The sequence below is a fragment of the Saccostrea echinata genome, unplaced genomic scaffold (assembly GCF_033153115.1).
Source record: "Saccostrea echinata isolate AGI-Se365-2 ecotype Australia unplaced genomic scaffold, CSIRO_AGI_Sech_v1 ptg000056l, whole genome shotgun sequence".
In the NCBI taxonomy this organism is placed as follows: Eukaryota; Metazoa; Mollusca; class Bivalvia; order Ostreida; family Ostreidae; genus Saccostrea; species Saccostrea echinata.
Window position 1 is genome coordinate 6,759,444 of NW_026889805.1, and position 14,509 is coordinate 6,773,952.

General features: G+C 34.3%; 1 protein-coding gene across 2 annotated transcripts in view; it reads left to right on the plus strand.

The window, feature by feature from the left end:
- Positions 1–14,509, plus strand: part of LOC133173453 (DNA topoisomerase 2-alpha-like) — a 43,002-nt gene that overhangs the window by 16,044 nt on the left and 12,449 nt on the right. For both annotated transcript variants that reach the window (XM_061308441.1, XM_061308442.1), the window contains exons 19-29: positions 53–252; positions 904–1,039; positions 1,613–1,808; positions 1,979–2,076; positions 4,649–4,792; positions 5,115–5,198; positions 5,291–5,491; positions 8,840–9,017; positions 9,685–9,855; positions 9,992–10,133; positions 14,314–14,379. In XM_061308441.1, coding sequence (XP_061164425.1) covers positions 53–252; positions 904–1,039; positions 1,613–1,808; positions 1,979–2,076; positions 4,649–4,792; positions 5,115–5,198; positions 5,291–5,491; positions 8,840–9,017; positions 9,685–9,855; positions 9,992–10,133; positions 14,314–14,379 — 1,616 coding nt within the window. The remainder of the gene's footprint in view (positions 1–52; positions 253–903; positions 1,040–1,612; positions 1,809–1,978; positions 2,077–4,648; positions 4,793–5,114; positions 5,199–5,290; positions 5,492–8,839; positions 9,018–9,684; positions 9,856–9,991; positions 10,134–14,313; positions 14,380–14,509) is intronic.

Below are 14,509 nucleotides of genomic sequence, written 5' to 3' on the forward strand. Positions count from 1 at the left end.
AAGAGTCTGAGACTAGTTTTCAGTTGTACAGTGTAAGAATATGTTGTTATAGGTACCGAGCTACAAGAATTTCAAGGGGACTGTGGAGGAACTGAGTGATAATCGGTTTGTTGTCAGTGGGGAGGTGGCCATTATTGATGATCAAACAATCGAGATTACAGAACTGCCCATCAAAACATGGACACAGAATTACAAGGAGGATGTACTGGAACCTATGTTGTATGGAACAGAAAAGACTCCAGCAATGATCACGTACGTCAAATAAAATTCATTTCGTATTGAAGAAAACAGATAAGTAAGCACCACTTGCTTGTTATTTTAAAGATAAACAATTTCTACAAATACAGGATAGTCACTGTCACTCTTTGACAGTTTTATGTATTTACAAAGAATCCACTGTATTATTAAATCTTAAGTTGATTGTTATTCAATTGAAATGAATTTTGTATTTTTGAAATTAGGAAACGTCAACCAGATTCTAGTAGTGTGTCTTCAAAACTATCATAATGATTATAATAATCTACATAACTGTGACATTTGGTCATTTTATAAGCAGTGGTATAGGGTTTTGCTATATGATAATATCATCTGATCTTTACGTCTAGCTGAGCACTGTATACTTAAAAAAGCGGGCTTCATGTTTTAGCGGCTTTGGCACGGGCAATGGTGCGCTAATTCATGAATACCGCTAAGAAATGATATATAACTAATATATACGACACAGACACATGTAGCGCTAATTCATGACTATGCCAACAACTCCATACCCAGTGATTGCACTAAATTTTGAATATGCCAATTTATGTATACGTACAGTATTTTGCCACATTTGCATTGCTCTTGTTAAGTGAAGACAGGAAACATGTATGTCTTGTTTAATAATGGTGGTTTATCTAAATTCAGGGATTTCAAGGAGTACCACACAGATGCTACTGTGAAGTTTGTGATCAAGATGACCCCTGAGAAGTTAGCAGCTGCAGAGGAGCAGGGACTCCACAAAGTGTTCAAGTTACAGTCCAACATCTCCTTAAATACAATGGTTAGATCTATCAATAGTTACAGTCCAACATCTTGAATACAATGGTTAGATCTATCAATAGCTTCTAAATACATGTTAGATCTGTTAATAGCTACAGGTCAGATCTTCTAAAATACAGTGATTAAACCTGTCGATAGCTATAGCCCAACTTCTCCTTCAAACAATAGTTGGATCTGTCAGTAAACTTGTACACAATGGTTTGATTTATCAGAAGACTTTTATACAATGATAAAATCTTTCAATAGTTAGTCCAACATCATAAATACATGGGTAGATCTATCAGATTTGTGTACAGAGGTTAAATCTTTCAGTAGACTTGTGTACTTTTGTTAAGTCTCCATGTATCATAAGATTTCTTCATTTTGTCACACTTGCATACGTATAGGTTAAAAGATATCAATTGAAAGCAACATGTATCTATCTCATTTTAACAAATAATTGATAACTAGATATACTGAAAAATGTGCAAAATAGCATAATGTTTTGAATTTATTGACAACAGTCTGCACTAGTTGAACTCATTTGAAAATTTGACTTGCAATTCTTGAAAAGCTTCATGTAACTGTTTTATAGGTGTTGTTTGACCACAATGGATGTATCAGAAGATACGAGCAGATCACTGATATTCTAAGAGAATACTATGATCTACGTCTGGGTCTCTACCAGAAACGCAAGGAATACATGGAAGGATTGTTGGCAGCAGAAGCTAGCAGATTGGAGAACATTGCCAGATTTATCATGGAGAAAATTGATGGCCTTATTACTATTGGTAAAAATGTAACAATGTTCTGTTATTTGAAAAAGGACAAAATCTCTCTGCAATTTATTTGTATTCTAGAATTTAGGAATTTTAAAATATGATAAATGACAAATTAATGTTTTGAACAATTTACTCAAAGGAATGTTAGCAAGAGGAATATATGATAATGAATATTTTAGAAAACAAGCCAAAGAAAGAGCTCATCCAGATGTTGGTGAGGAGAGGCTATGACTCAGACCCTCTGAAAAGATGGAAGGAACTGCAGGCTAGAGAAAATGTAATAAACTTACAAAAATATCAACCAATGGCTAAAATATACTGTAGATTCCTGAATACATGCAAAAAATATGTAATTGTATAAATTCATGAAGTGCACTGCTCACAAAATTCAATTACTTGCTTTTAATTTTATAGTGCTGAAATAATCTTGATCCACAATCAGCTTTCTAATTCATGTCTTTATGATTTAACATCTAGGGATGGTTCTGCAATATTAAGTAATTGTGTTAAACTAAAGAATAACTATCTTCTTATTTGGTATTTGCAACCGGTAATGCTGATTTAAAGTTGCAAACCAATGGGTGTTTTCGACCATTAAATCAGCATTAATGGTTGCAGATACCAAACGAAAAGATGGTTATTCCCATTCTAATGCAATTGATACATTTTGTTTGGTGTTGACGTCTTATTTTGTTGTGTTTTGTTACATGAAATACATCACGAAGTGTTGTGTTTTTGTGTTGCTCTATTATGACGTCACAATCAAAAGCTTTCACTCACATAATGTTTGTTTTACTGCCTCAAAGATCAGTGCAGTAGCCAATCAGAATGCATTTTACAAAACAGTTGCATTAGAATAAGGAATTTACAGTATATTCTTCAGAAATTACACTGAGGATAAATGATAATGGCATTAAGTAATGATATTCACATGTATTGGAGGCTACAGTGTCAAACTACATACATTTGAACTTCGGTATCTCGAACACTGATATCTCAAATACCATGGATATGTCGAAGTGATTTGAAAGTCCTAACCACTTACTCTTTAAGTATTTTACCCCTGATATCTCAAATCATTGGATATCTCGCAGTTTTTAGCTCACCTGAGCCGAAGGCTCAAGTGAGCTTTTCTGATCACATTTTGTCCGTCGTCCATCTGTCTGTCTGTCCGTCCGTCTGTAAACTTTTCACATTTTTGACTTCTTCTCAAGAACCACTGGGCCAATTTTGACCAAACTTGGTACAAAGCATCCTTGGGTGAAGGGGAATTTAAATTGTTAAAATGAAGGGCCAAGTCCCCTCACAAGGGGAGATAATCAAGAGAAGACAAAAATAGGGTGGGGTCATTAAAAAATCTTCTTCTCAAGAACCACAGGGCCAGTAAAGCTGAAACTTGTTTGGAAGCATCCTGGGGTAGTGTAGATTCTAAATTGTTCAAATCATGACCCCAGGGGGTAGGGTGGGGCCACAATATGGAATCAATGTTTTACATAGAAATATATAGAAAAAATCTTTAAAAATCTTCTTCTCAAGAACCACAGGGCCAGAAAAGTGAAACTAATGTGGAAGCATCCTGGGGTAGTGTAGATTCTAAATTTTTAAAATCATGACCCCCGGGGGTAGGGCGGGGCCACAATAGGGAATCCAAGTTTTACATTGAAATATATAGAAACAATCTTTAAAAATCTTCTTCTCAAGAACCACAGGGCCAGAAAAGCTGAAACTAATGTAGAAGTATCCTGAGGTAGTGTAGATTCTAAATTGTTAAAATCATGACCCCTGGGATAGGATGGGACCACAATAGGTGTATTACATGGGGGAAAGTCTGGTGAAGAATAGCAGGGCCAAAGTTACTCAGGTGAGCGTTGTGGCCCATGGGCCTCTTGTTTCTTGGTCCCATTGAGTTCGAGATAATGAGGTTTGACTGTAATTAGTTCAGTATTCAGGGTTCTCACTAGGATTTTTCTAACTTGAGTCCCAGGACTCAGGGTTTCTGAGAAGGTTGCGTCCCAGCTAAATTTGATGCGTCCCAGAAAAATTATGTTGAGTCCCAACTAAATTATTGCAGTATCCTTCCTTCCAAACATTAATGAAAATTATCTTTATCATTTTATCAGTTTGTTTACGCAGTATAAACATATTCAAGTATATAAACTGGTAATGCATTCAAGCTATATTCTAAAATACACGCGTAATCAATTGCCATAAATATAACTTGGTGTTTATAAAGCTAAAATTAACTGTTGCATAATCAATTAGTATCCAGAAGTTGACTGTATACAATCACAGGTGTCATGTGCAATGAAGCGTAACTAATCCTGTCGGTCGTCTGCACTGAGTGAAATTCACGAGATAATCAAGCCGCATTGTGTATACAAGCAGTAATTATGGTTTCTACATGTAGATAACACTCAAGATTCAAAAGTGTTTTTAAAAAAAAGCTGCAGTGTGTTTACAGCTGTCGGAGTTTGGCATGCAACACTATTATGACTATGGACTAATAAACATGAAATATCTTATGATCAATCCCTGTTTTAAAAAAAGAGAAGTAAGTATAAGAAAAGTTGTTTCTTGGATAAACTTTATGATAGTTACAGGAAGGTTTCGATTAAATATTTCTTTGGCAAATCCTAACATCTAAATTCCCCGTTTTCGAAATCACCCGAATTTTCTCGCTAACGAGGACGCGTCCGATCATGAGTCCGCGGACGCATCGTTTTTAAGAACCTTGCGTCCCAAGTAATTTTGCTGCGTCTAGGACGCAGATTCTTGCGTTAATGAGAACCCTGGTATTTACAAATGGTTTGGTATTGCTAAGAATTTTACAATGAGATTACTTGTTTTAGGAGGAGGGAGATGAAGAAGAAGATGATGAGAGTTCAGCCTCGGGATCCTCAGGGGGCCCAGACTTCAACTACATCCTCAACAATCCTCTATGGTGTCTGACAAAGGAAAAGAAGGAGGATCTACTCAAACAGAGAGATGAAAAGGCAAGAAATTAATGAAAACATAAATGGAACTGAATCTTAGTTGACTTCGTGAATTTTACCAGATTCTCATGCACATGTAGATGAGGGTTTTATTTTTAGATTCTGCGTAGTTTAGATTCAGGGGAAATTTTGCCCTCGTTTTATTTTCGTCCTTGTCACATGGGCAAATTTAAATCAGAGTTATCTTTATAACACAGCTGTTTCTATGCAAATTTAAAAAGGGACAAAATAATTGTCAAGTCGAAAGGGTGAAAATAATCCTGTGTGCAGATGTACATACATGTATATGATTTCATTATAACCCTCTATTTATTTTTTACAGAAAGCAGAACTGGAGAGTTTGAAGAAGAAAACTAAAGAGGACTTGTGGTTGGATAATTTGGAAGAATTCATGAAAGGTCTTGAAGTATGTACTGAATTCTTCTTTGGAAATTAGTGTTGTTAAATTCATATCCTAAAGTATACATGAGATTTCATCCTTAAAATTATTGATTGTAGGAGTTGGAGCAAAAAGAGAAAGAGGATGAAATGCAGGCACAAAACAAGCCTGTTAAAATCAAGGGGAAGGGCGTCAAGGCCCGCAAAGTGATGGAGCAGATCAATCAACCCTCCCCAATGGGTCGACGAATAGTTCCTAGAATTGACACAGCCATGAAAAAGCAAGCTGATGCTGCAGCCAGTAAACGTTTAAAGACAAAAGTAAGGTTTACAGAAAGCTTAGTTGTATAATATTTAATTCACATAGAGTCAAAACCAGTCTATACAACTTAATCCATTCCCCTTTATTATACCCCCCGCAAACAAAGTTTAATGGGGTATATTGGAATCACCATGTCTGTCTGTCTGTAGACAAGATTTTGTCCAGACCTTTTCTCGGAGACTATTGCATGGATTTGTCTGAAAATTTGTACACTTATTATTCACCATATTTTCATCATGATTGGATAATTTTTCTGCATTTTACAGGTATTTAATTCATTTTAATTACATGATTTTGTCCGGACCTGTTCTCAGAGACTACTAGTATTGCATAGATTTGTCTGAAAATTTGTACACTCATTATTCATCATATGAAGGTGTGCACCTACTATTTTCATCATTATTGGGTAACTTTTCTGCATTTTACAGGATTTTTTTTTTTCATTTTTATTAGCTCACCTGAGCCGAAGGCTCAAGTGAGCTTTTCTGATCAAAATTTGTCCGTTGTCTGTCGGCGTCGTTGTTGTCGTAAACTTTTCACATTTTCATCTTCTTCTCCAGAACTATTGGGCCAATTTCAATCAAACTTGGCACAAAGTATCCTTGGGTAAAGGGGATTCAAGTTTGTTCAAATGAAGGGCCACGCCCTCCTCCAAGGGGAGATAATTACGAAATAGCAAAAATTAATGGCATTATTGAAAAATCTTCTTCTCAAGAACCAATGGGCCAGGAAAGATGAAACTCATGTGGAATTATTGTCAGGTAGTGTAGATTCAAATTTGTTCAAATCATGACCCCCGGGGGTAGGGTGGGGCCACAATGGACGATCAAAGTTTTACAAGGGTGTATATAGGAAAAATCTTCAAAAATCTTCTTCTCAAGAACAGCAAAGCAGTGATTGGTAATATTTATGTGGAAGCATCCTCAGGTGGTGTGGGTTCAAGTATGTTCAGATCATGACCCCCAGGGGTAGGGTGGGGCCACAATGGACGATCAAAGTTTAACAAAGGACTATGTAGGAAAAATCTTCAAAAATCTTCTTTTCAACAACAGCAAAGCCATGATTGGTCATATTTATGTGGAAGCATCCTCAGGTGGTGTAGACTCAAGTTTGTTCAAATCATGACCCCCGGGGGTAGTGTGGGGCCACAATGGATGATCAAAGTTTTACATCGGAATATATAGGAAAAATCTTCAAAAATCTTCTTCTCAAGAACAGCAAAGCTATGATTGGTCATATTTATGTGGAAGCATCCTCAGTTAGTGTAGATTCAAGTTTGTTCAAATCATGACCCAGGGGGTAGGGTGGGGCCACAATGGACGATCAAAGTTTTATATAGGTGTATATAGGAAAAATCTTCAAAAATCTTCTTCTCAAGAACAGCAGAGCAATGATAGGTAATATTTATGTGGAAGCATCCTCAGGTGGTGTGGGTTCAACTTTGTTCAGATCATGACCCCCGGGGGTAGGGTGGGGCCACAATGGACAATGAAAGTTTAACAAAGGTGTACATAGGAAAAATCTTCTTCTCAAGAACAGCAAAGCTATGGTTGGTCATATTTATGTGGAAGCATCCTCTGGTGGTGTAGATTCAAGTTTGTTCAAATCATAACCCCCGGGGGTAGTGTGGGGCCACAATGAATGATCAAAGTTTTACATAGGTGTACATAGGAAAAATCTTCAAAAATCTTCTTCTCAAGAACAGCAAAGCTATGATTGGTCATATTTATGTGGAAGCATCCTCAGGTGGTGTAGATTCAAGTTTGTTCAAATCATGACCCCCGGGGATAGGGTGGGGCCACATTGAACGATCAAAGTTTTACATAGGAGTATATAGGAAAAATCTTTAAAAATCTTCTCAAGAACAGCAAAGCCACGGTTTGTCATATTTATACGGAAACATCCTCAGATAGTGTAGATTCAAGCTTGTTCAAATCATGACCTCCAGGGGTAGGGTGGGGCCACAATGAAAGTTCAAACTTGTAGAGAAAAAAGTCACAGTTAGTCAAAAAATTATGTAAGCCTCCTTAGTTAGTGTATATTCAAGTTTGTTCATATCATGACCCCCCCCCCCCCCCCTTTCTTAGGGGTAGGTAAGGACCACTTATGCATTTAAGCTTTTCAATACTAAACTGATTTTTCCTTTTTTCCTAGCCACAGTGCTCAGGTGAGCGATGTGGCCCCTGGGCCTCTTGTTGACTTAGACACTTTGGATTTATATAGGTTTGAGACATACAATCTAGAACTGCCATTTGGTACATCTGTACAAAAATGTGAACTGCAGCTTTAAACTACTCATTAAAACGAAAAATAAAATCACCAAGTATTTAAAAAAAGTTTTTTGATAGATAGTCCCTACAAATCCAAGAGTCATGTAGTACCCTTATTAAAAAATGTCGCATCTAGATTACACAGTTCTTTTTTTTTCATTATATAAAGCTTTGTAACAAATTAAAAGAAAAAATTCTTTGTTTTCAACAGAATGACATAGATATGCCTTTTCTATTGTACACAGTGCATTACAAAGCAGTTAGCGTAAATCCATTTGTTCCTTGGGAGTAATGAGTGGACATGCATCCAGTTAATAATGAGTTCAGTGTGGGAAGCTGTTAGAGCATCTCTGATCAAGCAGGTGTTATCTTTATCTCCTGGGAATTGGGCAGAAAGAAATAAAGATCTGTTATTTAACTCTCTTAATTTTAATTTATAGTCTGTCAAAATACATAGTTAATGGATGACCAGCCTTTTATTTTTAAAATGAATTTGATATAAAGTTATCGAGGTTGATTTTGTATAATTAAATATGATTTTTTTTTTTTCAACAATCAATTTGCAGAGTGTCATGTCTCACAAAGATGACAGATAGTTGCAATTTATATTTTCAATGTAATGAAAAAACAATGTTAGTATTGATGTTTTATTGGGCTGCACCTTAGTTTCATTCATTAAAAAAATATAATGAGCAATTATATTTTCACTCTAAATGTTTAAGCAAATTGTGAACACTTATAGATCTATAAAGTATTAGTGATTTGACACCTTCTCTGAAAAACCCAGTGGGGGGTATTTGTCCCTTTTGGACAGTTCTAGTTTTACCTTTGGACAGTCATCTGGCTTTTTACCACTTTTATGCCAGTTTATTTAGTGTTAGGGCCATGCTATAATTTATAGGCGATGATCCAATTTTTTTCACTTTTTCCATCAACTAATTTCTAAATTTCAGCATGATTAATAAGATTGCAAAGAAATAATGATTTTGATATAAATAGGGCTTTAACTTTCAATCTGTTTCATCCTAGTAAATGTCTGTATGTTCCTAGTTCCTTAATTATTAAATTTGTTTTAAGATAAAGAAAGAAGCCAAGAATTTGATGGAGAATTTTGACAAGGAAGATGAGGAGGAGGACATGGAACAATTAAGTTTAGCAGATCGATTAGAGAAAAAGACCGGCATCAAATCTCCCACGAAAGTCAACGGAGAAGTCAAGACTGAAGATGCTGAACAACCAGCAAAAAAGAAACGAAGTCAGTGTTTATAATTCTACTCTTCTGTACCTCAAGGATGTAGTTAGGATGATATTTATTTATGACGTTATCTCCCAACATGTTTCGTAACATTGTATCATTTGCAGAATCTCAAAAAATTAGACCCAAGGATTATAACAATTTAACAGTTTAACATCAAAAGATAACATCAGTATACATTTGTGGTATTCCATTTTGTTAGTAATATACATTTTACCCAAAAATCAAGATTTGTTAAGATCTTGATTAAAACAGTCTAAAGATCATCCCAAAATATATATAATTGTATAAAAAAAAAAAGTATTATATTGACATAAACAACAGTAGCTTCACAGAATGTAAAAGCTTTTGTTTTTAAAAGTTTTTAGAGGGCAGAGAGAGAAATTTATTATTTAGTGCAAGTTTACGGAGTTGTCTTGGAATGGCATAAAATCTAATAATTCAGACCATTTATTTCCTTAAGTAAAAATAAAATGAAGCATACTAACATTATAAAATGTTATTCTGTACAAAGTTATACTGTAAACCAATTTTATTTACATAGGAGAATAATTACAGATGGATTTCAAAAGGAGATTGGGAAGGGTGGGGGGTGATCTGTCACAGTAGTTCTTGTTGGCAATTCAGAAGGTTATGATTTTATATGATGTTTATATCCACTTGTTAGTACGCAAACCCAAAGATACCTCCGGAAGCCCCAAGAAGAAAGGGAATAAAGGGAAAAAGAGGAATCCTTGGTCTGATTCAGAAGAATCAAATGATGACATGTCAGGCTCAGATCTAGATGGCAGCTTTATGGAAAATTTCCAGCCTAAAAAAGAAAGACCAAAACGAGAAAGTAGGTAGACAAGTAACAAATGTGTGTGTAGAGATGAACATATACATATCCTTTAACTATATCTCTGAGTATTTTATTTAATTTCATAGCATGATATTTTATACAGAACATCAAGGTTATACTTTAATTTCTGTAGAATCTAAGGCAACTAAGTACAGTTTTGACTCGGATGAGGAGGCTATTAAGTCTGACAGTGATGAAGAGTTTGTAGCTGTAAATAATGAGGAAGAGGATCCAGTAGTGATGAGCTCAGAAGATGAAGCACCTGTTTCTAAGAAGTGAGTAAAAACATACAGTACTATTTCCTATCTAGCAGGGTACTCAAATTGTGTATAAGAGACTCCACCATCAAATACATGTGTCTTTAAGTTAAGAACTTCAAAGATTAAAAGCAGTTTAGTAAAATTAGCAGTGGTCGCGTATTGTATTTCAGGTGCAGTATTGTCATGTTATGTTTGGTGATACTGATAGAGAATAAATAACACTGAACTATAAGAGGCAAATTTCAGAGTTGTTCCTGGTTATCTGACTAAGTATTTTGTTGATCCTTGAACGAGAAATTCTGTATATCACTTTTTATTCACGAAATTTTTATTCTGGCTTATATTTGTATTAAAGATTATACACAACACAACAAAAAATTTGTGAAAATTTTGTCTCATTTATAAATAAGCAGATTTCTGTATTGTGAAAATAAGGTTTCATGAAACTTTAGTGATCTACAATATTTTGGCAGACACAGATTTCCATGACTTTGCAAAGAGAAGAAATTCACATTTTAGATGAATTTCAGTACTTTTAATGTACGTTTGAGTATCTATTTAAGCAAGAGTTGGAGTAAAAACCAGTACCAAATGAAATAGGGTTTGAAACAAGCAAAGGTGCAAATTTAGCAATTAGAATTTTAGCGGGCTACTACAAATCCGCTAAGATAAGTCAAAGTTAGCACCCTGCTATACAGTATTTACAAAGGTTTCAAAATGAAATTAAGAATATGGCCATGTCCATGCAAGTTCAGATGATTTTAAATCAGTGCCTGACAATTTAACCTTTGATTACAACAGAAGGAGCAAATGTACAAAGAAGAATCAGTTTTTTTTCTCTTTTAAACCACGAGCGCATGTTTTTCTATTAATCTCATTTTGACATAATTCTGTTAATAATGCCCCACCATGAATATGGCCGGGGCATATAGTGTTTGTCATGTCCATCTTCCGTCCTTCTGTCTGTCCTTCCTTTGCGCTTTGCATTTAGCTCAGTTTCAAAGAAACTATCCAAGATATTTTTATCAAACTTCATTTGCTGATAGATATTGATGATAGCTATGCAACTGCATCAACATTTTTTGACCTTTACCTTTCCTTTGACCTTGACCTTACTTCTCTCAATTTGTGTTTAACTCAGTTTTAAAGAAACCATTCAAAATATTTTTATCAAACTTCATATGCTGATACGTATTTGTGAGAACTATTTACCTACATTAAAAAATGTTTGACTTTGAACTTTCCTGTGACCTTGACCTCACTTTTCTTAAATTTGCATTTTGCTTAGTTTTAAAGAAACCATTTAAGATGTATTTATGTAAGCTTATACATAATTTGGTGAGAATTTATCATCTATATCCAACTTTTTAGATTTCAATTTTAAAGGAACTTTTCAAGATATTCTCATCAAATTTCAAACACTAATACAAATTTTCACGTTGCATTACTAATGTACCCTCGGCAGGGCATTCATGTCCTATGGACATATTTCTAGTTCAAATATACAACTACAAAGGGAAGACAGTAGACAAACATGCGCTGACTGTATATGTATAAAGTCAGTAAGAAAGTGAGCATGCATCCTCATTATTGTATGGAGATTCAAGAAATCTTGATTGCTCTCGACTAAGAAAACAAATTAAAAACCAAATGTAAATGCATATTTTTATTATGTTATGGCGTTCATGTCCGTCCATCTGTCTGTCCGTCTGTCCATCTGTTAGCTTTTATTGTGTCCGGCTCATAACTTTAATACTATTAGGCCTAGGATTATCAAATTTTGTCAGCTGATACTTCTTGGGTAGAAGGTGTGTCGCACATTGAAAGTAGGTCGCTCTGACCTTTAATTAAGATGCTATGGCCAAATATGGAAAAAATCCTGTCCGGCTCATAACTAGAAAACTATAAGACTTAGAATCATCAAACTTGGTCAATTTATGCATCTTAGGTAGAAGGTGTGTCGCGACCTATTTCAAGGTCACTTTGACCTTTAATTTAAGTGAAATTTTAAAAAAAAATATATATTTTTTACTATTAGATTACACAATCCCAAAAAATGCAAGAGTGTTGCAGTATCCTTATTAAAAAAATGTTAAATCAAGAAAATACTTATTTTTTTCATAATATACTTTAAAGCAATCTATAACAAATGTATGTTACAAGGAAAAATTCCACCTCTCCCATGGGTGTAATTATCAAGCACTGGTCAAGAAGAATTTGATAACAGAAAATTGCATGTCAAATTAGAGAGAAATTAATGAGTTTAGTGTGAGGAGCTAACTGGTAGAGCATCTCTGATCTAGCAGGTGTTATCTATATCTCTTGGGAACTGGGCAAAAAGAATCAGCTGTGTTGGATTAAATAGTTGGCTATCCGAACTTTTAAAATGAATTTGGTGAAAAGTAATTAAAACTTATTTGATATTGTATAACAAATTATAATTTAAATAATATAATTAATATAATTATTATATAATATAATTAAAACTAATTATACTCGGGATTGCAGCTTAAAACCAGTCTGACATTAAATCTAAAAAAAATCAAGTATTTAAAAATAATGTTTTTAATTATGGTAGATAGTCCCTACAAATCTAAGAGTAAATTGCAGGAACCTTATTAAAAATGTTGCATCAAGATTACACAAGTTTTTTGTTTCTTTTTATAAATCTTCGTAACAAATTAAAAAAAAAAATCTTTGTTTTTAAATTTAATTTCAGAGTGACATAAATATGCATTTTTATTGCACTACAAAGCAGATAGTATGTATAGATCCATTCATCCATTGGGATTAATGAGTGGACATGCATCCATGCAGTTAAAGATTAATTAATGAGTTCAGTGTAGGGAGGCTAGCTGTCTCAATCATTTCTGTTAGATGATCTCTGATCAAGCAGCTGTTATCTGTATCTTTTGGGAATTAGACAGAAGAACTGCTGGTCAGTTTATAGCATATGTCATTTGATGGCCAGCCTTTTATTTTTAATATTAATTTGATATAGATTAAGTTGTTAAGACTAAATTGATATTGTTTAATATGATATTTTTATTTAATATTTTGAAAATATCAACTAATTCAGAGCATCATGTCTCTCAAATCTGAAAGCTGGGGGGGGGGGGGGGGGGGCAGATGGACATTTGTCAAGCTCTAACACAACCAGTTGAGGATCTATAATGTAATATTTGTTATAATTAATGCCTACACCACAGGAGATGTATAAACAAATATTAAAGGGAATGGAAAAATCATTGAAATCCTTGTATCAAGGTTGACATGATTTTCTTGCACTCTAAACTGTTTATGACAATTGAACAATATTTGACGGGCGTATCATGCTGTGGCAGGGCACTTTATTTTATTATTTAATGTAATTATGTAAAGTTGCAGATTTGATGCTGGTTTTGAAAGTTTATTTTGTCACAAATTTTGCATGTCCTTAAGTGCGGTCATCCTTTGGTGCGTTTCAGCAGGTAACAAGATATTAGTGATTCCCTATGACATCTTTGATGTGACTCCTAACTTTGTACAAAGCTAACAAAAATAAGCAATGATCCCTCTCCAAACTTATTTTATACATTAATGTATCCCCAGTATAAAAGGTTTGTCTCCCAAACTAGGCTATGTTTTAAAATCCTGTAGAATTTCAAAATATTCTTCTTTACCCCTGGAATCTTACAGATGGAAAGCTCTATTATTTAGGCCAATGACACTGTAAAGTACAGATTCTCTGGGTTTTGTATGTTAAAGATGATTCTGTCTCCTACAATGGGAGAAAATATATTTGTGTTGTCTTGGTTGTCCATCTATTAACTGTAGATGAGTACCCAATGGTCTGAGAAAGGTCATAATATAGCCAAACACTGTCTAATCATCAATGGTGAACTTATCAGATATAGTCTATAAGTGCTCAACAATTTACGTCAAAGACAATTATGAAAAATGTTTAGATTTCCTTTGAAACTAGATAGCGATTAACTATTGGCTTGCTTTTTAAAAAATGTTTTTGTTCTTATTTATTTTTGTATAACACAGTAGATGTTTTACCAGTGGTAGCTACATGTGTGTTGTAATGGCAGAACTTGATACATTATTTACGATGAAAGATATTGGGATAATGACAAGATCTGACTTCCACATGTTTTGATACTGTTTATGAAATTCCATATTCTTAATTAATTGTTTAATCTTTTTACAGATCAAACCCTGTCATAGAAGATGATCACTCACCCATCAAGGCTACTAAGAAAACTAAAGCCAAGAAGTAAGCTTTTGTAAAGTAGTGAAATACAGCTTAATAAGGTTTAGCATAAGAGTGAAATGTAGATTACTGGTATTAGAAGTTTTTATAAGAGTGTGAAACATAGCTTACAATACGTCATTTATTTATAAGG